Source organism: Pelophylax lessonae (genome assembly GCF_965119305.1).
Source record: "Pelophylax lessonae genome assembly, chromosome: 2".
Taxonomy (NCBI): Eukaryota; Metazoa; Chordata; class Amphibia; order Anura; family Ranidae; genus Pelophylax; species Pelophylax lessonae.
This window is the reverse complement of record NC_138769.1, coordinates 619,570,000-619,595,593: the sequence shown is the minus strand read 5'-3', so window position 1 is coordinate 619,595,593 and position 25,594 is coordinate 619,570,000. Positions and strand designations below refer to the sequence as shown.

Sequence of the window (25,594 nt, the reverse complement as noted above, 5' to 3'; positions counted from 1 at the left end):
TGTTTTTGCAAAATTTAGCTGGGTTTGGATGTTTTTCTTCATTATTATTATTATTATTATTATACAGGATTTATATAGCGCCAACAGTTTGCGCAGCGCTTTACAATGTGAGGGAAGACAATACAGTTATACTAAAATTCAAAACAGGAGGAACTAGAAGGCCCTGCTCGTTAGAGCTTACAATCTAGAAGAGAGGGTTAAGTGAAACAAAAGGCAATAACCGTGGGGGATGGGCTGATGGAGAAAATGGAGGTATATTTGTTAGGTGTGGGTAGGATAGGCTTCTCTGAAAAGGAGGGTTTTCAGAGATCGCCTAAAAGCTAATAGAGTAGGAGATAATCAGACAGATAAGGGTAAGGAATTCCATAGGATTGGAGAGGCTCTGGAAAAGTCCTGGAGGCGAGCATGGGAGGAGATGATAAGGGAAAAGGCTTCTGTCTTGCCACTTTACCCCAAAGCCCAGACATATGAAGAATACGGGAGATTGTTGTCGCATATACCACACAGCCAGTACTTGCCAGATATTCCTGCAGCTCCTTTGATGTTGCTGTAGGCCTCTTAGCACCCTCCCTGACCAGTTTTCTTCAAGTCTTTTTATCAATGTTGGAGGGACGTCCAGTTCTTGGTAATGTCACTGTTGTGCCATATTTTCTCCTCTTGATGATGACTGTCTTCACTGTGTTCCATGGTATAGCTAATGCCTTGCAAATTCCTTTGTACCCTTCTCCTGACTAATACCATTTATCAATGAGATCCCTCTGATGCTTTGGAAGCTCTCTGCGGACCATGGCTTTTGCTGTAGGATGCGACTAAGAAAATGTCAGGAAAGACCTACTAAAACAGCTGAACTTTATTTGGGGTTAATCAGAGGCACTTTAAATGAGGTGTGTACTGACTCCTATTTAACATGAGTTTCAATGTGATTGCTCAATTCTGAACACCGCTACATCCCTAGTTATAAGAGGGAGTGCACACTTATGCAACTGCATTATTTTATTTATTTATTTATTTTTTACTCCTCCCCGAAATATTTTTGTTTGTTTTTTAATTGAATTGTAGAGTTTAGAGGTTGCATTAAAGGTGGAAAAAGTTCTGAAATAATTTATCTTTGTCTCATTTTTTTTCATCATAGACACCTGACATTTTACCAGGGGTGTGCAGACTTTTTTTAATCCACTGTGTGTGTGTGTATATGTAAATATATATATATATATATATGTTAGCTCAATTCTCGTCAGGAGACAATCACGATGATATACAGCCTTTCAGTTGCTAACCCCCCAATAGATAGTGAATTCCTCCTCTTCCAGCTGGGAGATGCAAGAACACAGAGTACCTAAACAAAGTGTAGTCACATCTGATTTTATTGCACGTGTAGCTCATATTTAAGGCATGTTTAAGCGGGAAAAAACTGCTTCAACTGGTTTACAATTCATCAGTCAAATTAACAATAGCACATCTCAGACAGAACAGTGCATGAAAGGGCCTTTTGCTTTCGCCATGCATCTGTGTCAATATGAGGTGTTTTGTTGTAGTCGGACCGTCTGTGTTCAGCTTGTCTGTGTTAATGTAAGCAATTGTCAATTGTTTATGGGTGGCGTCAGCAATCTCTATGCAACATGTCTTGTAATCTAAATGCAAATTATCCAACTGTCAAGTGTTCAAATGAATGAATGGACAGGTGGTTTAACATGTCGTCTAAATGCAAAATATAGCTGTCTGCTGTCCAAGGTTGTTATGAATGGGTGCTAGTCTGGCTTGTTAAATCTGTAATTGCAGGGGGCCACCTTCCATCGTAGAATGAGCCCTAACAAAATGTAATATGAAATATAATTTTTTGTAAGGCACGTTGATACACTCTTTCAATATATATATATATAATTGCTTTTGATTCTTGGTGGATCTAAGCAGAATCTAAGATTAGTGCATATTGCTGTGAGTGCCCTGGACTTTTTTTTTTTGGATTGCTATATTTAATGACTTACTGCTGTCTTTGTCCCTGTTTGGGAAAATGCTCATTTTATTTTGACAGGTATCATTACAGGAAGTGAAGGTAAATATCCGCCCTTCCTGTTAGTTTGTTGGGTGTCAAACACAACAGAATGGCAGGGGAATTCCCCCCCACCCCACCCCAAGATGAGCACAAATGAACAGTAGTAGAAATAAATAGTGTGGGGAATAATTAAAACCTTTGTCACTTTTGGTGTTCACTTAAGGGAGAAATCCCCTCACTTCCTGTCGAAGTGACAACTGTTACTCAGTACCAGATAAAACAGAAAGAGTTTACAACCTGAAACATTCTAATTCCTTCCCATTAAATTCCAAACAAACATTTTAAGTGTCGGTTCACACTATGGCGATCCGACTTCGGGGGCGACCTGTGAAGTCGCCGTGCACCGCGACTTCGGCGCGACTTGAACGGACTTCACATAATAATAGTCAATGCAAGTCGCTCCGACTTCTGTCAAAAGTAGTACAGGAACCTTTTTCTAAGTCGGAGCGACTTGAGTCGTTCCTATTAGAACGGTTCCAGTAGCACAGAATGGACCGCGACTTGTCAGGCAACCAAGTCGCCTGACAAGTCGTGGTAGTGTGAACCGGCACTAAAACTCCTTAAAATAAACCTCCACGCAAAAAGTGAAGATTAGCTACTTTATGGAAAACATCTAAAATGTACATTTTTGCCTAAGCATTGCCCTAAATTTGTACCTTTTGCAGTGAATTCCTCCTGGAAAAATAGCAGTGCACTTCTGGCATGTGACTGTGCTTGGGTACTCATCTTCTGTAGCTGTATATCTGCAGAGAGATAACATCAAAGGAACAGCTGCCTATAGCTGCTAGTCCCACAAGCTTTGGAGTAGATTTGATGATGTCACTAAATCTTGCTGTACCAATATGGCCACCTCCACAAGAAATGGGAAACGATCAGCTGCAGGGAATCTACATCTAATCTAATTCTACAGGCAATACTGGTGAATAAACAAAGAAGTGAGAAAACTGCGTTAGATGAACTAACGAGAGTAAGGCTGCCAGTACAACAGTAATATCAGACCATAAGCAAATTTGTGTTTAAGTACAGCGCCACATTAGAAACTATAGGATAAAAGAACACAGTCCATGAAGTCCGTCAAAATATAATGCTGAAGTGCAGAAATAAATGCAAATAAATTCCAACACCGTGCAGACACAATCCTGATGTTCACCACGTGCATAAAATAAGGTGATCTCCTTACCGGATTTTTAGACCCCCTGTTACGGAAGGTCCACCAAGCATGAGGTATAAAACAAGCACCAGTGAAGGGTCCACTCCAATTCAGCAAGAAATCCACGGAACATTCACAGAGGACAGTGTATCTTTACGAACTTCATAAACCCCAAGAGATGGACACTGATGTTCCTCCAAGAAAACAAGTGGGGCTCACATGGTGAAGTACGTACAGTTTATTAAATAAAATACAGGTAAAAAAACTCACATGATGGCTGCGTGATACAGGCATGTAAGGAAGGTTTTGCCGCGGCTACAAGCGTATCTGCATGGGGGCTGGCGTGTCTGACGCGTTTCGTCCTTCATTAGACTTTGACAAAGTCTAATGAAGGACGAAACGCATCAGCACGCCAGCCCCCATGCAGATACGCTTGTAGCCACGGCAAAACCTTCCTTACATGCCTGTATCACGCAGCCATCATGTGAGTTTTTTTACCTGTATTTTATTTAATAAACTGTACGTACTTCACCATGTGAGCCCCACTTGTTTTCTTGGAGGAACATCAGTGTCCATCTCTTGGGGTTTATGAAGTTCGTAAAGATACACTGTCCTCTGTGAATGTTCCGTGGATTTCTTGCTGAATTGGAGTGGACCCTTCACTGGTGCTTATTTTATACCTCATGCTCAGTGGACCTTCCGTAACAGGGGGTCTAAAAATCCAATACTGGTGAATAGCCGTTTGCTGTCTTGCTTGCCTTTTTTTTTGGGCACAGCCTCCACAGCACTGGACCTCATTGATATCCACCAAACCTGTTATACCTGAAGGGTTTCACATGTACTGTCACTTTAAGGCTGGCTCCACCCAGGAGTGATGACAAGGGTCAAGGGGCAGAGTGGCCATCTTGGAGACACATGTAGAGATGTATTGATATGCAGAGCTGTCCTGTAATGCATGCTGGAGTGTACAGAGAGTCCTGAATAAACAACCGTTGTTCCAGACCAGAGTCCTGTGTCTCTCACAACACGGAGAATATAACAGTGGCGACGAGGGTGGGATTTACAAGGTTACTATCCGTGTGAGAAAGGAAAGGAAGAAAAAAAACTCTGGATTGTCAGCTGAATACAAAACCCACAGAGCCCAGCAGGAAAATGTCATTGATCGGGACATTAAGTGAATTTGATGGCGAACAGACATCGTGGAGCTCCTGGATTGAAAGATTAGAACAATATTTCTGTGCAAATGCCATCCCAGGCGACCGGCAAGTAGCAGTATTTCTGACAGTGGTTGGTGCTAGGACATATGACACTGTTAGGATCTCCTTTTCCCTGAAAAACCAGCAACTAAGACTTTGGCAGAGCTCCTGACACTGTTAGGGAATCACTTCCAGCCTAAACCACTAGAGATTGCAGAAAGATTCCGGTTCTATCAGCGGCAGCAGCAGCCGGGTGAAGATATTAAGGCTTATGTGCTCGCCCTTCGCAGACTAGCCTCAACCTGTTCTTTTGGGGAGTATTTACCGACTGCACTGAGGGATAAGTTTGTCATGGGACTGAATAGTGAGTCTAGCCAAAAGAGACTGTTAACAGAGAAAGACCTTACCCTTACAAAGGCAATTGAGATAGCTTCAGTGATGGAAATGGCTGTGAAAGATACAGAGGCATTGAACCCCCAGAGCAGATTGAACCCCCAGGTTAAAGAGGAAGTTTTCAGAACAGCAGTCAAGCAAACTGCAGCTAACGGTAAATATAGACTCTCACCAAGCCGGGAGTCAGCTTGCTACCGTTGTGGGAATACAGACCATGATCACAAAGTCTGCCGGTTTAAGGATCAGCTCTGTCATAATTGTGGAAAGGCAGGCCATCTGAAACGAGTCAGCCGTAGTAAGAAGGTGCGAAATAAACAACCTCTGAACACCAGGACAAAGGCATATATGGTGGGAAGATTTACATCGTCATCGGAATCAGAGGATGAGGAAGTGCTCCACAGATTGGACATACATCATATGCATTCAGCACCCTCAGCAATGACTGTAGAGGTAACCGTGGAAGGAAAGAAACTCAAGATGGATGTAGACACAGGAGCAGCAGTTTCAGTTATCACCCAGAAACAATGGAGAAAACTTCTGATCCAAACAACTGTCCGTCCAACACCAATCAAACTGCAGACATACTCAAAGCAGATACTCCACCCACTGGGTTACGTGAAAGTACAGGTATCCTACAAGGGTCAGACAAAGAGAATGCCATTGTATATCCTAGAACATGGGGGACCCCCTCTCTTTGGGAGAGACTGGATTGCTCACTTTGACATGCCAGACATCGCCATTAACCCCTGCAACACTGTGACCATCACATCAAGAGATAACGAGGGATGGGTGGAATCCCTGAAACAGCGATTCTCACAAGTCTTTGATCACCATTTGGGAAAAATAAAGCATGACTGTGTGAGACTCAGGCTGAAACCCAATGCCCAGCCTAGGTTCTTCAAAGCTCGGACGGTACCTTTCGCACTCCGAGCAGGTGTGGAAGCTGAACTAAGCCGGCTGGAGGAACAAGGTGTCATCTCAAAGGTAGAGCACAGCGAGTGGGCATCACCAGTTGTACCAGTAAAGAAAGCGAATGGGGACTTACGCATTTGTGGCGATTTCCGCATGGCACTAAATTCTCAACTGGAGATAGACCAGTATCCCCTACCCAGAGTAGATGACATTTTTGCCTCTCTTGCAGGAGGTCAAAAGTTCACCAAGCTTGATCTCAGGCAAGCTTATTTACAGTTTGAAACCAATATTACTTATCTCTCTTTTAAAGCAAAGGGGACATCTTCTGCAGATATAGAGAAGGTCAGAGGAAAAGTGTGTGAAATAGGATTCAAAATTTGGCAGAATTGGGTATACTTTAATTAAGCGATAGGCCTCTTTTAAGTTTTTATGTTAGATATAGAACATATAATTAAAAGCATTCTGTAGAGTCTAAACACTCCCTGCAAAAACTAAACAGGGTAAGCTGATCCAAAGCACATCAGTATGTTGGAAGGTTGGAATGCGTGTCATGTATTAGAATTTGTACGCCCTCTGTAATGTGATGATGTAACTGACAGTCCATGGAAAAGTTTCAAGCCATTGGTTGGTGATCAGTACAAATAGGAAAACAGAGGAGAAGGCATGCAAGGGGACCAGTGTCACATTTTTCTAGTGATACTGCAGGGAGAATTGAGCAGACATATGATTGCAATCACCTGTGTTTTCTAAAATATTTATTATCCACCTTGCAGATATGTTAATACATTTCCTATTGCATGAAATGGGGGAACTTCTCTGACACAAGGTCTGCCAGTAGCAGTTTGATATAGATTTCTGACATTTGGTTACAGTATGTCTTTAAAATCGGTGTCAGATCCCCATAAATTATTACGTGAGACATATACTGTATGTTATAATTAAATACATTCTTCAAAATCCAAACATTTTCTGCCAAAGGTGAACTGAATGAACGGATCTGAGGTTAAAGGGAAGCAGAATGCAGGGGTTCAGACACTTTGCATCACTTACTACTGATCTCTGCACTGAACGGTTCAGTGCAGAAATCAGTAGTAAGTGATGCAGAGTGCACATGTGAGTAGTAAGGCAGACTTCAGAGGTCAGGAGTAAATGGCGCAGAGGTTAGTGGTAAGTGATGCAGAGGTCAGAAATCAATAGTAAGTGATTCAGAGTGCACATGTGAGTAGTCAGTAAGGCAGACTTCAGAGGTCAGGAGTAAATGGCGTAGAGGTCAGTTGTAAGTGATGCAGAGGTCAGAAATCTGTAGTAAGTGATGCAGAGTGCACATGTGAATAGTAGTAAGTAAGGCAGTTTTCAGAGGTCAGGAGTAAATGGTGCATAAGTCAGTAGGTAGTGATGCAGAATTCAAAGGTCAGTAGTAAGTGATGCAGAGCTCAGAGATCAGTAGTAAGTTAGGCAGAATTCAGGTATCAGGACTAAGAGATGCAGAGTTCAGGGGTTAAGAGTAAGTGACGCAGAGGTTAGTAGTAAGTGACCGTCTATCCCACAGTACAGCGATCCCCTGCAAAGCTTACCTGTAGAAGTAAATCCTGTATCTGGTGAATTATGTACCCCTGTGCCTACTGGGTATGTGCTGATTCAGCAAGTTACATTCACATGATCTGTGATGTTGCCGGGAAAAAGGCTGAGTGGGCCGCACATAACAATAATACAAAGATGACACTGTTGTCTCTAGGTCCAAAAGTCAATCAACTTTTTTAAGGGGTACAAGCTCCTGGTAAAGACCAATATGAAACCCAACTACAAAAAAGCCTGATAGGAGCTCAGCAAACCACCTAATGTTCCACTCATAATACAGTAAGTCCATCACATACGAACATTCAACTTGCGATCTTTCAAAGATGCGAACATGTGTTCTCATGTCCAATCCTGTCATTCAACCCAGCAGGCTGAACAAAACAAAAACCTGACATATCCGTACCAACACAAGCTATGTTGGGGCAGCGATCCCCCATGCTGTGCCTTTGTGTTCCACAACACACTGATCATCACTCGCAGCCTATGTCTGCAAGCGCTGATCTTTGTTGGACTTATGAACAAGCTCCCGGAACAGAACTCGTTTGTAAGTAAGGGACTTTCTGTACATGAAAAATAAAGAATGAAGAAAGATTTGGATGAGGCTGCTGTAACCATTTAAATATAGCATATACACTTTATTAATACAGTAAAAATACACCATAATGAAATAAAAGCCCTGAACTATATCGGGATATGCAAAAATCATATTCTTTTATAAATATATACAAATTAGGAAGAATTATATACATGCATTGTATTTTTTAAGAGTGTATTAATAAAGTGTATATGCTATAATGGTCACAGAAGCCTCATCCTCCCTTTCTTCATTCTTTATATTTCATGTATTTCATGTGGTATGAGTAGAATGTTGGAGATTTTTTTGAACTCTAATCAGCCTTTTTTGTAATGGGGTTGCATAACTGTTATTCCCCACACCTGCTGGAGAAGGAGCCCAGTGAGAGCTGAACCCCACAGTTGCCGGGCATCTTTACTCTGTAGTCAGCGAACGTTACTAACTTGCTAGTTACTTGACAGCTGTCCTCTTACAAGGAGCATAAGGGATGTTTCTTCTGATCCTTTCCCCTTCCCATCACAAGTGCTAAATGGATCTTTGTCGCAGCTCTAGCACTTGTTGAAACGAAGAGCCTAATGGAACATCCTCTCCCTGTGAAATGACACCTGTCAAGTAACCAGCAGGTGTTTCAGTAGTGCCCACTGGTTACATAGTATAGATTCCTGGCAGCTGTGGAGTTCGGCTTCCACTGGACTTCTTCTCTAGCAGGCGCTGGGTTAATTAGTATGTGAGATCCTGCTTGGTATTCTTCTGCAGACAGAAATCTTGCATCTCTCCATGTTGTGCAATGTGTGAGAGCACAGTGGGCCCCCCACCCTTGGGACCCATTTGTACCGCACATACTGCACCTATGGATGATACCCCACTGCCATGATCATGAAGATCTGCCTACACAGTACAGACAGGGTTAATTATGGCATACACAGCTGCCCAGTCCCCTCGTAAATAAAGAGAACTACAGTTATGTCCATGTACAGTTAGGACCATATATATATGGACACAGGCACAATTTTCATACTTTTGCCTCTGTATGCCACCAGAATAAAGTTAAAACAAAACAATCCAAATGAATTTGAAGTGCGAACTTTCAGCTTTAATTCAAGGGGTTGAACAAAAATATCAAGTACAAATTTTAGGAACAGCAACAATTTTTTTACACATTCCCCTCATTTTCAGGGGCTCAAATGTAATTAAACAAATGGATATTATCATAAAAGTTCATTTTTAATATTTTGTTGAGAATCCTTCACTGGTAATGACTGCCTGAAGTCTGGAACTCATGGACATTACCAAAGACTGGGTTTCCTCATTTCTGATGCTTTGTTAGGCTCTAACTGCAGCTGTCTTTAGTTGTTCTTTGTTTGTGGGTCTTTCTGCCTTTAGTTTTGCCTTCAGCAAGTGAAATGCATGCTCAATTTGGTTGGTATCAGGTGATTGACTTGGCCATTGCAGGATATTCCACCTATTTTCTCTCAAAAGCTCCTGGGTTGCTTGTGCAATGTGTTTTGGATCATTGTCCTTCTGTACTGTAAAGCACTGTCCAATCAACTTTGTTGCATTTGGCTGAATCTGAGCTGACAGTATATCTCTAAACACTGCAGAATTCATCCTTGCTGCTTCTGTCACATTATCAATAAACACCAATGACTGATTGCCACTGGAAGCCATGCATGCCAATTCCATGACACCTCCACCATGTTTTACAGATGACATTCTGTGCTTTGGATCATGAGCTGTTCCAAGCCTTCTCCACACTTTTTTCTTTCCATCATTCTGGTACAGATTAATCTTAGTTTCATCCGTCCAAATAATGTTTTCCAGAACTGGTCTGGCTTTTTTAGGTTTTTTTTTTGGCAAAGTCAAATCTGGCTTTTCTATTCTTCAGGCTTACGAATGGCTTGCACCTTGTGGTGAACCCTCTGTATTTGCTCTTGTGCAGTCTTCTCTTGATTGTAGAATTGTAGACTTTGACAATGATACGCCCACCTCCTGGAAAGTGTCCTTCACTTGTCTGGATGTTGTGTATGGGTTTTTATTTACCATAGAGAGAGGATCCTGCGATCATCCACTACTGTTGTCTTCATGGATGTCCTGGCCTTTTTATGTTGCTGAGCTCACAAGTGCATTCTTCTTTCCTCAGAATGTACCAAATTGTTGATTTGGCCACTCCTAATGTTGCTGCTATCCCTCTGATGGATTTGTTTTGTTTTTGAAGCCTTGCAAAGGCCTGTTTCACTTGCATGGACAGCTCCTTTGAATGCATAAGGTAGGTTCATAGCAAAAGATTCCAAATGCAAGTACCACACTAAAGGCCCGTACACACGTGCAGATTGTCGGCCGAAAAGATTCGGCCGACGACCGATCGGCCGATTTTCGGCTTGTTAGTATGATGCTTCCGACAGCCAACAGCGCACTTTCGGCCGAACAGAATCTGTCATGCAAGCATTAAAATTTTTGTATGCCGACACCAGAACGGCCGATTGTTCGCCAGTCAGTACAGAATTCGGCCGACAGACAGCAGATTTGCAAGACTGGGCATGCTCAGAGAAGAAAAAACACAGGGAAAGTTAACCATCACATGACATCACTTCTGCAGTCGGCTGTTGTTGGCGGACAAAATTCGTGTGCAGTCTTTTGCACTTTTCAGCGGACACGACAGTCCGTGGACAAAAGACGGCCGATCGCTCGGCCGACGATCGGTATGTGTGTACGGGGCTTTAGAATCATCTCCAGACCTTTTACCTGCCTAATTGATGAAGCAATAACAAAGGAGTAGCCCACACCTGGCCATGAAACCGCTTTTGATTCAGTAGTCCAATTACTTTTGGTCCCTTGAAAAAGGAAAGTAACTATTCTTAAGAGCTGCAATTCCTAAAACCCTTCCTCCGATTTGGATGTACATACCCTCAAATTAAACCTTGAGAGTGTGAACTTTCAGCCCATATTATAGAACTATAGCTTGAATATGTTTTGTTAAATACCTGAAAAAAATAAAATTGTGCCTGTGTCCAAATATATTGGTATATATGCATACCTAACTGTGTGTAAGATTTTTCCTTGCTAGAAGGTTCAGAATAAAGCACCTGAAATCTGTAAGCTGCAATGTGATATCTAAGTAATGCTATGTGAATGCGGATGTGTAACAAATATAAAGTGGGTGTTATCCCAATTTGGAAATACACTTGAATGGAGTAAAGTATAACTAACAAATATCTGCAGATGAACAGGAACAAAGTATTTTTACAATAAGAACTCTCCCCGAAACTTAAAGTAAAACTACAGGCAAAACCTTTTTATTTAATTTAGGATAGAATAAGGAAGTATTGCCATCCGTGTCCAATTGAGGAGATTTTCCTTCACTTCCTGTCACTTAGCCAAAAGAGGAAGTGAGAGGAAATCTCTCCACACTGAGGGAATCCCTGGTTGTCACCAGGATTACCAGAACTAGTGTCCTCATTGAAATATATGCCCTCTGTTCTGGGGACAGCCCACAATTTTTGATTTTCCTATCCTTTCACTTTCGAAGAGAATAGTAAACATGACAAATAGAGAAGGTGATTCTCCCCAATGGTGCAACAGACAGCAATAAAAACCTGACAAGTGTTCCAATCCCTCTCCACTGTATTCAGAACTAAAAAAAAATGTTTTTCTTTTAGTTATACTTTGAATTCTTCTGTTATTGACCACATGTTGAATATAAAATGTTGGGAGAAATTGCAGCAGTGATACTTGGATGAGCATGGTCATTCTAGGGATGCAAGCATGAACAAGTGGACCATTGTACAGAAAACAAATTTGGTCTTTACTGCACATAAGTCTTGGCTTATGTACATATTGTCTTGTCAGTGTGCTAATTGCCTTTCTAGGGGTGACCTATCGCATGTCTCACCACATTGCCTCCACTCCTTCCCCTGTAACACCACAGACTGCACCACATGGATCAAATGTGTCCTGCTTTTTATCCCTAGCTTCAGATGTATCCTGTTTGGTGCCAGCTGGCCTAGTTATGTGCTACAAAAAACAGCAGATGCCCTAATGAATGTCTACTGTCTCTATAGTGAATTCTCTCTGCAAAATGTCCAGGCTCCCATGCCAAACTTTAGTTGGCCCTCTAGTTTATTTATGTATGTATAAATAAATGCATACTAAATATGCTGCTGCTGGATCTTCTTATTTATGAGTTAACTTTTCTGATTTAACCATTTGCCAGTTCAGTGCTCCAGGTATTTTGACAGGCCTATTAGTTTCCATTTTTTACAATGCACAAGAATTCATCTGTAGCTGCAGGTGCAACATGAGGTTCTGCCAACATGTCTTCATGGGTAAAAAGTGAAGAAATGAAATGTAAGATGGGAGCTACCTAGAACTCACTGAACCTGAAATACACTAACTCATTTCTTAACAGCACGCACAACAAAGTCCTACCTAGATCTGCCTTAATCATTTCCTTCCATCTCAAATGACCTCCCACTTCCTAGCACTATAGCCAGAACCTTTTTTTAGCTTGACAAGAGCTCCCTGGGGTACCCTACCCTATCCCCCTCTTCCCCACTCCCCTTCCTTCTCCACCCCCTCTTCCCTTTTTCTTTTATTTTTATTCTACCCCCTTTCTAATCTCCCTAAGCACCCAAGGCACTCTCCTCCCTTATCCTGACTGCGGCTGATAACTTTTTCATTTCCTTCCCCTTCTTTTCCTATCTCATTTTTTTCCCTGGGATGACATTTTGCTCTCTTTTTTTACTCCTGCCTATAACCCCAAATGTGCAAGGGAACTTTCCCTTTATCTTTTCTTCCCTCATCGGGCTGGGCCTGTTCATGATGGGGTTTCCTAGCTCCAGTGCTGTTCATACGTCCGTGGATCATTAGGTGTGATATTACTTAGATTACCCTGATGTTGGTTTTATCATTCTTGCTAACATTTAGGTGTCCCAATGGAGCAAGACTATTTTCCGTTTTCTGCTTAATAGTTTTCTCTGTTGCTCATTGACAGACGCAGGACTGATATCTTGATATCCGTAGGGTTATACTGCCCCCTACAGGAGTAGGACACTAGGCAGGAAAAAAGTTCTGGCCACACCTATAGGCAGTCCCAGGGGGTATATCCTCTCTCTCCCTGCTATAGGATGTCAGTTTTTTTCTGCCTAGTCAGGAGTAAGGACCTAAGTTCCTTGCTGGGATCTCTGGTCCTGGCAAGTTTTTTTAGATAAATCTTTTTTCAGTTAGCTTTTTTCTTGTTCCTGTGAGATCTTCAAGCAATTATGCCGGATCTGTGTCGACGGGTTGGATGCTGAAATCCAGTGGTCTCCCCAGCCGGCCTACAAGCGTGTGCAGACCCAGCTCCGCGCTGGGTCGGCCGCGACATAGTCCCGCTGGACGGGGACTGGCCCGCGGGTTAAACGTCCCGCCGAGTCGCATACGACCGGTCGACGGCCGAGTCGCAGCGTCTCCTTTGGCCGACACCCCCCCCCCCACTGGGTGGCGAGGGGTTTTGTCTGGAGTGGCGCCCGCTCTGTTCTGGTATGGTGAGTAAATGCTTCCCCCCTTCTCCTCATGGCTGACTCTGGGGTGGGCCCGGGCTCCTCCCTGGGATGATCGGACCCACACTAATCTGGGTTCCCCTCTGTTCCCCTGTGCACCCCCCCCCCCTGTGGTGTCCCTCTCCCCCCTCCCTCCCCCCTACGCAGGGGGTGTTTGTGTGTGTGTGTGGGGTGGCTAGACGTTCATGCAAGCCGCTAAGGGGGCGGGGGGGGTCCCGACAGTGCAGACGGCTGTTGTGCGGGGGGGCTTCCTCCCTGGCTTCCCAGGGCCTACCTGCCTATCGATCGTCTGTTAGTGATGTGGGGACCCCCCTTCCCACTGCAGCGCGCGGGCTGCCATTTTTTTGAGTCCCTCGTGTGGCTCATGGGGGCGGCCATCTTGGTACACCCAGCTCGTTTTGTTTGCAGAGCTGGGCAGCTGTGGGAGTTACTGAGGGCATGTGAGGGGGCGGAGCCCCTCCCTAGACCCGGGAAGATCGCTCCACAGGACTTCCTTGTCATGTAGACAACGCTGAGAGCAGTCCTTTTGAACTCTGGTGCATCGTGTGGTGAGCCTTTTGAGGGTCTCAAGGCACGCTGTCTCATTGAGGGGCACTGTAGCGCTGGGTGACATTTTGCAAAAAAAAAAAGTTTTTTTTCAATTTTGTTATACTTTGCTGACGGGTTCCCCTGGTGTTGCCATAGACCCTGCTGCACATGTGCCCCCACCTGATCCCCTCGAGGTGGCCGCAGGGCCCTCCGATTCTCCGCTCACCATTGATGCGCTTTCGGCGGTCCTGGAGTCATTTGTGTCCCGGTGGAGGTGGCCTGTCAGGGACGGGGGGCTAAAAAACGACCCCCGCCTACCCCTGTCTCGTCTGATGCCTCAGATTCTGATCCTGAGCCAGTCGCTGCTGCTGCGGGTTCCTCCTCTGAGAAGTCTTCCCCCTGCCGTGGCGGAGTTGCTGGAGCAAATGGTGCAGGGGCTACAGTTTGTTTGTGACGCCGCACTGGACGCTGCTCCATTGCTGGGGCGTGTCGATCTCGGTGGTGGTCCTCCGGCGCATGCTATGGTTGAAGTGCTGGTCGGCGGATCAGGCTTCCAAAAAAGCCTTGACTGATCTCCCTTTTCAGGGGGATCGCCTGTTTGGTGCTACCTTGGATGAGATTATCAAGGATCTCACTGGGGGCAAGAGCACCTTTCTACCACAGGCTAATAAGGGTAAGGAACCTCGCCGCAGACAGGGACCTTCCTTTTCAGCTCACTAGCAGTTTTTTCGCTCCTCCGGGGCAGGCGACAAGGCGAAGCCCTCCAAAGCCCCCCCCCCGGGGGGTTTCAAGAGACCCTGGTATGGTAAGCAAAAATACGGTCCTTCCAGACCTGAGGATAAAGTGTGCCCCCACCCATATCAGGGGTGGGGGGGCGTCTTTGCCGGTTCCCGGACCCGTGGCTCTCCAGGAACAAGACAAATGGGTTCCCGAGGTCATACTGTCGGGATACAAGATCGAGTTTCGATCGCTTCCACCGGCGCGGTTCTTCCCTTCCAATATGCGACTGTCCCCAGATCGCCTAACGGCTCTGTTGGGGGCAGTGCAGGACTTGATGCAACAAGGAGTGGAGTCCATTCGCACAGTGGTGGCCTCCATGCATCAGGGGGATTTTCTGGCGTCCATAGACATCAAGGATGCCTATCTTTACGTTCCCACTTACGCAGGACACCAGCGGTTTCTGCGCTTTGCTGTGGGAGAGGACCACTATCAATTTGGGGAGTTACCCTTTGGTCTCGCCTCTGCTCCCCGGGTTTTCACAAAGGTTTTGGCCCCAGTTCTGGCGCTGTTGCGGCAGCGGGGCATATTTGTTCTGGGCTACCTGGGCGACCTCCTCATCTGTGCGGAGTCGCCACAGGCTCAGTTTCATACGCGCACTCTCCAAAAGGAGATTCTTCTCAAATGGAACTGGAATCCCGATTCCTTGGACAATCTGATCCGGCTGAGCGAGCGGACCAGGGAATCTCTGGTTTGGTGACTTCGGTCTCCGATGCTCAGTCAGGGGAAGTCCTCTCTTCCGATCTATTGGACGATTGTCACCACGGATGCCAGTCTATCCGGGTGGGGAGGGATTCTCGGCAGGCTATCTGCTCAGGGGCTCTGGTCCCTGGAAGAATCCAGGTTGCTGACAAATGTGTTGGAACTGAGAGCGATCAGGTTTTGCCTGGTTCACTGGACCGAGCATCTTCGGGGCTGCCCGGTTCGGATTCAGTTGGACAATGCCACGGCCGTGGCTTATGTCAATCACCAAGGGGGCACCAAGAGTGTTCTGGCGGCCGTGGAAGTGGCCGGAATTCTTCGTTGGGCGGAACGGTTTGTTCCGGCGCTTTCCGCAGTTCACATTCCGGGCGTGGCGCTGGTTGCTCCGTGGGGGCAGTATCAGCTGCTGTATGCCTTTCCTCCTCTCAAGGTGCTGTCGAAACTTCTTCGCAGGATAGAGGCGGAGGGAATCCCAGCCATCCTTGTAGCTCCGGACTGGGCTCGTCGGGCCTGGTACGCCGACTTGGTCAGGCTGGTTGCGGACGCTCCTTGGCTACTTCCTCTCAGGGAGGATCTGCTGTCTTAGGAACCGATCTTCCATCCTGCTTTACGATCGCTGGCTTTGACGGCTTGGCTGTTGAGAGCCAGGTGCTGAAGGACAGGGGTTTGTCTGTTTCAGTTATTCCTACTCTGATTAAAGCGAGGAAAGCGACTTCCAGAAAGATCTATCATCGCACATGGAAGTCTTCTATCGCGTGGTGTGAGTCCCTCGGGGTTGATCCACGTTCTTACTCGGTGGCTCGGATATTGGCCTTCCTGCAACGGGGGTTGAGCGGAAGCTGGCCTTGAGCACTATCAAGGGCCAGGTTTCAGCATTGGCGATCTTCTTCCAGAGGCCACTGGCTACTCATTCTTTGGTGCGGAATTTCATCCAGGGGGTGCGGCACCTGGCTCCTCCGGTGCGCGCGCCCTTGCCGCCCTGGGATCTTAATTTGGTGTTGTCGGTTCTCCAGAAACCTTCCTTTGAAAATATTAGGGAGATTCCATTGCTTACCTTATCCCAGAAGGTGGCCTTTTTGGTGGCTATCACTTCTGCACGCAGGGTGTCGGAACTGACTGCGTTGTCCTGTCGTTCCCCCTATCTGGTGGTTTATAGGGATAAGGTGGTTCTTCGTCCGAATCCATCCTTCCTTCCTAAGGTGGTTTGCGACTTTCACTTGAATGAGGATATTGTGTTACCTTCCCTGTGTCCTAAGACCAGTCATCCTCGGGAGTTTGCGTTACACTCCTTGGATGTGGTTTGGGCGATCAGGGTACTACTGACTCTTTTCGTAAGACTGATTCACTTTTTGTGATCACGGATGGCCCTAGAAAGGGGTTGCCTGCGTCTGCCGCGACTATCTCCAGATGTATCAGACAGAGGGTGGTTATTCTATTAAGGGCCGGGTTCCTCCGTTCCCTGTTAAGGCGCACTCTACTCGGGCTCTTAGTGCTTCCTGGGCCTTCCGCCATCAGGCGTTGGTGCTTCAGGTTTGCAAGGTGGCTACCTGGTTGTCGGTGCATACCTTTACAAAATTTTATAAGGTTGATGTGCTGGCATCGGCGGATGCCTCTTTTGGCCGCAAGGTTTTGCAGGCTGCTGTTTGAGGGGACCTTTGGCCTACCTCGGGGGTTTTGTTTTTTCAGGTGGGTCTCATCTTCTTGTTTCGATGAGTCCTCTGTTCTTCTGGTTGGCACTGTTTTGGCCTTCTGGATTGGATTTTATTTCTGTTATCCCACCCCTCATTTATGGCACTGCTTTGGGACGTCCCTACGGATATCAAGATATCAGTACTGTGTCTGTCAATGAGCGACAGAGAAAACTGGATTTTTGACTTACCGTAAAATCCTTTTCTCTTAAGCTCATTGACAGACGCAGTACCCGCCCCTCTATTTTGAGTTGGGTTGGTATGAGTCTCTGACACTGCTTTGTTACATAACTGACATCCTATAGCAGGGAGAGAGAGGATATACCTCCTGGGACTGCCCATAGGTGTGGCCAGAACTTTTTTCCTGCCTAGTGTCCTACTCCTGTAGGGGGCAGTATAACCCTACGGATATCAAGATATCAGTCCTGCGTCTGTCAATGAGCTTAAGAGAAAAGGATTTTACGCTAAGTCAAAAATCCATTTTTTTGCCAATTAACCACCTAGGTGATACTTTGTTCCCACGTTGTTTCTGTTGCCCTTTATGGGGGGTTGGATATTTTGTACAATTGTATATTAGTATATGCTCTTCATTTGCACTATATGTGTACCGTTCCTGTTAAAACTTCAATAAAAACTATATAAAAGAAACACACTAACCCTGGCACCTCTTGCAGTGCAGCTTTAAGAGGACAGAAAGTGATTGCACACGAGAGTAGCTATGACAATGTAAACTTCACTAAAGCTGAAAGAAAATGGTTTCATCTAGAATTTCCAGCTCGTCAGCTCAGACACATTTAACCCATGAGATAAAACCCAACCTCCCCCCCAAACCATGTAAAAAAGGAGGTAAAGGAAGACATACCCTAACCTACACCTCTTCAGTGAAATCAGAAATAACTGTAAGGTCTGCAAAAAACATGCATGCTGAGGTTGGAAACTCCATACATTCAACAGCAATTTTCTGTACAGTAAAAGTATGTAAAACTTGTGAGTGTTGGCAAAGGGCTAAAAGGATAAAGAGATTACTTTATTAAAGTAAAAAAAAAAAAAACCCTAAGGTTATGTTGTATACCTCTCCTTTTAATTGCCCGTCTGTGATGCTGGCCCATTCAAACACTTTCACAGAAAAGGACTTCTGACTTATCTCTGACTTTTCCCATTTTGCATGCCATTTCAGGTTGAAGCCAGTAGATTAGCTTAGCAGGTGCCTTTCAAAGGAAGTCATCAGTGGCAGCACCTTTGGTTCCCTTGTGACAGGTTTAGTTTAAAGTTGAACTTCACTCTGCCAATCAACATTGATTAATTATAATCCTCATGCTGCTAGCATTAGTAAATAGATAGGAAAGTATATCATATTTACTTGTTTTAACTTTTTTTTTACATTTCTTCACTTCCTGGTTTCTTGCCTAGGCAAATTATGTCATACTTTCCAGGAGTCTTCTGAAGAGGGTGAGGAGGGGTGTTCTCAGCTAAGAAAACGCTCCTGCAAGCATGCCTGAGCTAAGGGCAGATGGATTCCAGGAAGTAAATGCTACATGAATTATTTGCCCTTACTCAAGATGGCAGCAGCCATAAATGCTAGAGAGCTGTGTTTTTTTTTTTTTTTAAGTGATTTCCCAACAAAATAAAGCACAGAGACATGGTTGGATGGGGGAGTTTGGTTTTAATATTAAAAATAATTCAATAGTATTTTTGGTTTGTGGTGCTGAGAAGTGCAGTGAAGATCCATTTTAAGATCCCATGTATTACAAGCTACAGTCTACGTTCTCATGTGTAAACCCCACAGATTTTCTTCCATTTTCAGCCATATTTAGGTTTTACTTTTCTTTTTATAAGTGTTTTGAGAGTTGCAGCACCTTTTATTGTGTTTTGAGAGCTTGACATTTCATTGCCTGCCCATCAGTCCACATTTCTTCAGCATTACCTTTTCTTTACAGTTTTAAAATTGCATAATGCTTGAGCTTTGATCTGGCAATTCTACTCCTCATTTGTAGTGATTATAGTAAAGATGTCTAGTTTCATGCCATTTTTATTAGATTTTAGTTCCAATGTTTTTCCAGTTGCACATTTGCAAGACTGGGTGAAAACACCATGGTGGTGGCAGCATCATGTTGTGGGGATGCTTTTCTTCAGCAGGGACAGGGAAGCTGGTCAGAGTTGATGGAAAGATGGATGGAGCCAAATACAGGGCAATCCTAGAAGAAAACCTGTTAGAGTCTGCAAAAGACTTGAGACCGGGGCGAAGGGTCACCTTCCAGCAGGACAACGACCCTAAACATACAGCCAGAGCTACAATTAAATGGCTTAGATCAAAGGCTTATTCATGTATTAGAATGGCCCAGTCAACATCCAGACCTAAATCCAATTGAAAATCTGTGGCAAGACTTGAAAATTGCCATTCACAAATGCTCTCCGTCCAATCTGACAGAGCTTGAGCTATTTTGCAAAGAAGAATGGGAAAAATGTCACTTTCTAGATGTGCAAAACTAGTAGAGACATCCCCAAAAAAGACTTGCAGCAGTTGCACACTTTTCAGATATTTATAAAAAAAAAAAAAAATGATGTGCCACTTTGTGTTGGTTCATTAAAATCCTAATACAATATTAGGATTATAAGGGGTATAAATACTTTTTAAAGGCACTGTAGGTGCAGAGTTATTTCATTAGTACCATCTATAAGACAACCTAGTCAGGAGCCTGGGGCCCTGTGATTGTCCAGGGGGCACAGCTGCAACTATAGCACTCCTACAGTAAATCGGTGAATAGTGCAGTTGGCCAAGGCTGTGCACCTGACTGTGTCCTCACAAGGAAAGTTGAACTTGTAGACAGTTGGCATCATGGAACCATGCCAGTATGAACAATGCAGACAGAGTTCCATTCTGTTGTAATCTGTCCATGATTGGCACACATTGATTATTTTAAAATGCAAATCTAAAAACACTGTATTCAGGATACCAAACTGAGCCTTGAGGGTAACAAGGTTCCCAGCTCATAGCCCCACAGCCTTAGGTCTTGGTGTGATTGCAATATCAGTAGACCTGCTAAGGGGTTTTATTTACACTACTCATGCTACAAAGCTTCAGACAGTGAATCCTGAAGGATATGTGGAGATTATTTCTCAGGAATACCTACCTGAAGGAGTCTTAAAGTGATAATAAAGACAAAAATGATTAAAAAAAAAAAAAAAATAAATAATAACAAACCGGTTATTACTTGTTCTTTGCAGTGGTTTTGCACAGAGCAGCCTCGATTATCCTCTTCTCGGGTCACCCGCCAGTGCTCCTGGCCCCTCCCTCCTGGCAAGTGCCCCCAGAGCAGGCAGCTTGCAATGGGGACTCCCAAGCATGAGTTCCTGAGCCGCTGCTCTGCGTGTCCATTCAGACATGGAGCCATGGCTCGGCCCTGCCCCTCTCTCTCCTCATTGGCTTACTGGCTGTGATTGAGAGCAGCGGGAGCCAATGGCTCCCATTGCTGTCTCAGCCAATGAGAAGGAAGAGTCACTGGAAAGCTGATGCTCTTGTGCACATCGCTGGATCGAGATGGAGTTCAGGTAAGTATTAGGAGGTGCTGGTGGGGCTGCCGCAGAGGTTTTTTTTACTTTCGTGCATAGAAGAATGCTTGAAGGTAAAAAAAACTTCAGCCTTTAGAGTCACTTTAACCCTTTCGCTGCCAGGACCTGTGCTCCACTTTTAAACTTAAGTAGCTGGCCAGGCCATTTTTGCATCAGTTTTTTTCCCTTACAGCTTTCATAGTTTGTTAAAGATCCCCCAGACCATATATTTTCTGAAAGCACATGACCAGTAGAATACAAATTAAGGTGCTACTAATTTTCAGGGCACAATGATATTTAGGCAAATTTTTATCAAAACAATATTTTTACTAAAAATACACTAAAATCATTATTAGCAGATACAAACACAGCACATTTTACAAACTTCCTGCTAAATATAAAAACTAACCTGTATTTAGTTAATAAATAACTACTGTTTGTAAATTTTAGATTACCCCTTTTTGCAAAACGGTAAAAATCGAACATACGCAAAAATAAAAACATCCATTGTTCCCTTATAGATTTTAAGATTTTTCCCGCATCGCACCTGAATCACTGGCAGTTCACACTGCCCTCTGCGAACTGCTGCGAGTGTCAATACAAAGCTAATGACACCCCAGATCGATTTGCAGATCGCAGTGTGAACTGTGATTTCAGACAGGAAACGAATTGCATGGGTGTAAACACCCATGCGATCCGATTCTGCTGCGGACAAAAAAAGGGTCCTGCATGAGTTTGGTCCGAATACAATTAAATTCAGCCATACAGCTTGTATGGCTGAATTCGCATCGCACATACAGTACATTGCATGAGATCTGCACAGCAATGCGGTGTGAATCACAAGCAATGTCTGGCACCGCACCAGTGTGATCCGATTCTCAGACATTTTCTGAATGCACATGACCTGTAGAATAAAAAAAGAGTGCTACTGATTTTTTTGGGCCCGCAACAATTGCGCAAATGTTCATCATATCACTAAAAATACACTAAATCATTATTAGTGCACATAAACACAACATAACTTGCAAAATTCCTGCTAAATTACTACTAAAGAATCATTCACTTGTGGCATACTAAAGTGCACCCAAGCCTACACGGATGTCAAATTGGGAGCGATGGCTCTGTTCCTGCAGTTGCTACATCCCAAATTACATCAATGGGACTGCCTGAACAGGGATGCACGGAACACCTGTGCATCCTTGTAAAAGTACGCTGTGTATGCCCGGTGTGAACAAGGGCTTAGGCATGGAGGAGTGGAAGAGGACTCCAGTGGCAACCTGTGAAGCTCTGGTGAACTCCATGCCCAAGAGGGTTAAGGCAGTGCTGGAAAATAATGATGGCCACACAAAATATTGACACTTTTGGCCCAATTTTTACATTTTTACTTAGGGGTGTACTCACTTTTGTTGCCAACGGTTTAGACATTAATGGCTGTGTGTTGAATTTTTTTGAGGGGACAGCAAATTTACACTGTTATACAAGCTGTACACTCACTACTTTACATTGTAGCAAAGTGTAATTTCTTCAGTGTGGTCACATGAAAAGATATAATAAAATATTTACAAAAATGTGAGGGGTGTACTGACTTTTGTGAGATACTGTATAACATATACATATAACTGTATACTGTATAACATTCAATTATAGTGGGCTCCAAAGGATATACTCCTTACCAATGCCTATTTTAATAAAAAATGCCAGCTAGTACCAGGCCTTAAATTACCACATGTTTTCACTACTAAAATATCGTAAGACTTCATGAAATTACTTTTGGTAGTGTTTTCTTGTAAATGCCAAAACTGTTGTATGGGAATTTTCGTATGAAAGAAACCTCTTCACTTTCCATATGAGACCAGCATGCAGCAAAAAACGGACGAAGGATCTTTTGATAATCTGATCGTGTGTACGAGCCTCCAAACTCACCTCCACAGTACAGTAGGCTCCCTCTGCTTACTCGTTGCTGCTGATTCCTGCCATGTCCACAGCAATGATCTGTGCAAAAATCATTTTCTGAAAACGGACTTGTGCTAGGTGAAAATATATGATGTGATGAACACTCGCGCCAAAATAAATGGTTGTGTAAAAAATGGACTGCTGTTATAGACAACCCACAATGGTATAGTATGAGATAAATGTAATAGAATTATTATCAACAGCGCATGTCTCCAGAATTATGAGGAAAAAAACTGAGAATGTGAAGTGGGGGTGAATATAATTAGCCTAATAGCTAAGCCAATGTAGTTACTGAGCGTGAAAAAATGCATAAAGCATATGAGCTATGCTGTATCACATATCAAACACATGAATCATATAAAGTGCATCATCTGAAGTGCATCCCCAAATCAATATAAAGTGCATATATCCAGTGCATATAGTGGTAAATCAATACATATCTGTGCAATACCTATAGGACAAAACATACAGTGCTCCTAAAATCAATACAGCAAAATATATTGTGCCCAAATGGTAGGTATAAATGATGCAAAAAAATGAAGTATAAAAATTATGCCGAAGACGTCACACATTGATGACGAAACGCATCAAGCTGGGACGCACGTAGCCTCATTTTGAAGTGGTATTTGGACCGCAAGCCATTACAACATCCAGGAAGCTCCACGCAGCGGTGAGCAGGCTGTCCGCTATCTCTAACCGGCTTCCCTATCTGTAGTGAGCGGCTCCGCACTGCATTATCATACTGCTGTACCACCAACGTTTTTAACCTTGTTTTTGATATTTTAAATAAATTCCATTATTTTATACTACTACACCATGAGGAGTGCAATCTTTTTATCCCAACACACCCACTGCTAGGAGGATCCAGGACCACCCGGGCGCGGACGGATGGGACCCCTGCGGGATACCTGCTTATAAGCCCTATTGACCCACTTACCGTACGGTACTGGGGGTCAACACCTTCCGGGAGTGTGAATTCTTACCCCATACTTCACGTGCATGGAGGGTGACACCACCACTGCACATATTTGGAAGATCCACCCACCATCCCTGATAGAAGAGGAGTTTTTCTTGGCATTTTTAGTGACTTAAACGCTATCACAGCACTATCATTTTTGGACTTCTTTGGACAAAATTATGGGCACGTAGCATCATTATTCTAATTTTTTATGCTTCATTTTTTTGCATCATTTATTATATACCTACCAGTTGTCCTATAAGTATTGCACAGATATGTATTGATTTACCACTATATGCACTGGATATATGCACTTTATATTGATTTGGGGATGCACTACAGATGATGAACTTTATATGATTCATGTGTTTGATACAGCATAGCCCATATGCTTTTTGCATTTTTTTCACGCTCAGTAACTACATTGGCTTAGCTATTAGGCTAATTATATTCACCCCCACTTCACATTCTCAGTTTTTTCTCATTATTCTGGAGACATGCGCTGTTGGTAATATTTCTACTAGATGAAAATAAGCTTTGACTGGCAACTGAATCACTAAGAGCTGCATTATGGGAGGGCAGGGGGGTGCATATAAGCAATGGGTTGGTCGGGGGGGGGGGGGCTGTGGTGCTGAGCGAAGCAATAGACGAGAGCAGACAGCAGAGGGTGCCAAGTATAGAAAAGGGTGGAGGGTTAATTAAGGACAGGTGTCCTTTAGGTGACTGACCTTTTTTTTTTTTTGTAGTTTCACACTGGAATAAAGTATTATGCCCCATACACACGTGCAGATTATCTGCAGACTTTTGTCTGCAGACTTACCTTTTCTATGTAGTGCAAGGGCCTGCCGGATTGCATACAAATTGAAAGTGTTTAGGGTTGACCTCATATTATTTGGTTTTGGTAAGTCTGCAGACAAAAGTCTGCAGATAATCTGCACGTGTGTATGGGGCATTACTGATTTGTAAATTATTTAACAAGAATGACATAGGCTTCTGTAGAAGAAGCATCGGGGGAGATTTCCAAAAAGTGGTGCACACAGAATCTGGTGCAGCTCTACATGGTAACCAATCCGCTTTATACTTGAGCTTGTTCAATTAAGCTTTGACAATAAAACCTGGAATCTGATTGGTTACTATGCACAACTGCACCAGATTCTGTGTGCACTAGCTTTAGTAAATCATCCCCAATGTGTTAGCCATCAAAATGCCTGCCTTCAGCTTGTACTTTGTCTTTAGTGGATATGTTGTAAGGGAATAGTAGCTTAACTGACCTTCGTCTTGCATCATTGCTTTTGGGATGTGTTGTAACACAAACAGCACCTGTACATCGTGACTTGTAGATAATAGCTTGGATCATATCCATCTGAAACTGTGGTTTAACAAGAGATGATTCAAACCATTTTTGTCTATTTGCAGGCGTTGTGGGACGACCAGCCCGATAAAAGTGATCAGCTGAAGGCGCGGAGGGAATGGAGAGACGCTTGTTTGAGTCACCTGGCTAAGCTGAAGAAAGAAATGAAAAAATGAAGTGTTTGCATCAGATTCAGGGTGTCATTCACTGCACCTCATGCTAATCCAAGTTTGTTGGCATCAGCCTACAGTGCATTTGCCAGATTTTTGCAGTATACTGTGCTTGGAACTGTGCACTGAATACATGGGTAAAGATAGGGGCCTGCATTTTTCAGCTCCAGAATATAATAATTATGAAAATAATACTTTTTTGATATGACAAATTCATTATGAATTGATTTTTTTGATGAATTAAAGCTGTTTCCAGAAAATACTAAGGCTGTGCAGCATTGTGTTGTCAATGCCATACACCACTAACTAAGACTCTCTGGTGGTAGCTTAGTACAAAGGATTACTCCGCTTTTAAAGTAAGATCAGTTTAGGGGTGATTTTATAATTTTAAAGTCCAACTTTTTTTTCCCTTATCAATAGACCTGGGCTCAAATACATCTGTCAGGTTTAACCCATGATCCTCATTGGGGAGAATTCACAATAACAGAACAATTTCTGTTCCTAGGACATATAACAAGGACAGGA

General features: G+C 43.8%; 1 protein-coding gene across 2 annotated transcripts in view; it reads left to right on the top strand.

Annotated features, from left to right (window-relative positions):
* The window catches only part of CRYL1 (crystallin lambda 1), a 303,870-nt gene extending 278,573 nt beyond the window's left edge, over window positions 1-25,297 (top strand). For both annotated transcript variants that reach the window (XM_082245249.1, XM_082245248.1), the window contains exon 8: window positions 24,965-25,297. In XM_082245249.1, coding sequence (XP_082101375.1) covers window positions 24,965-25,075 — 111 coding nt within the window. In that variant the 3' untranslated portion in view covers window positions 25,076-25,297. The remainder of the gene's footprint in view (window positions 1-24,964) is intronic.
* Window positions 25,298-25,594: the final 297 nt, after the last annotated feature.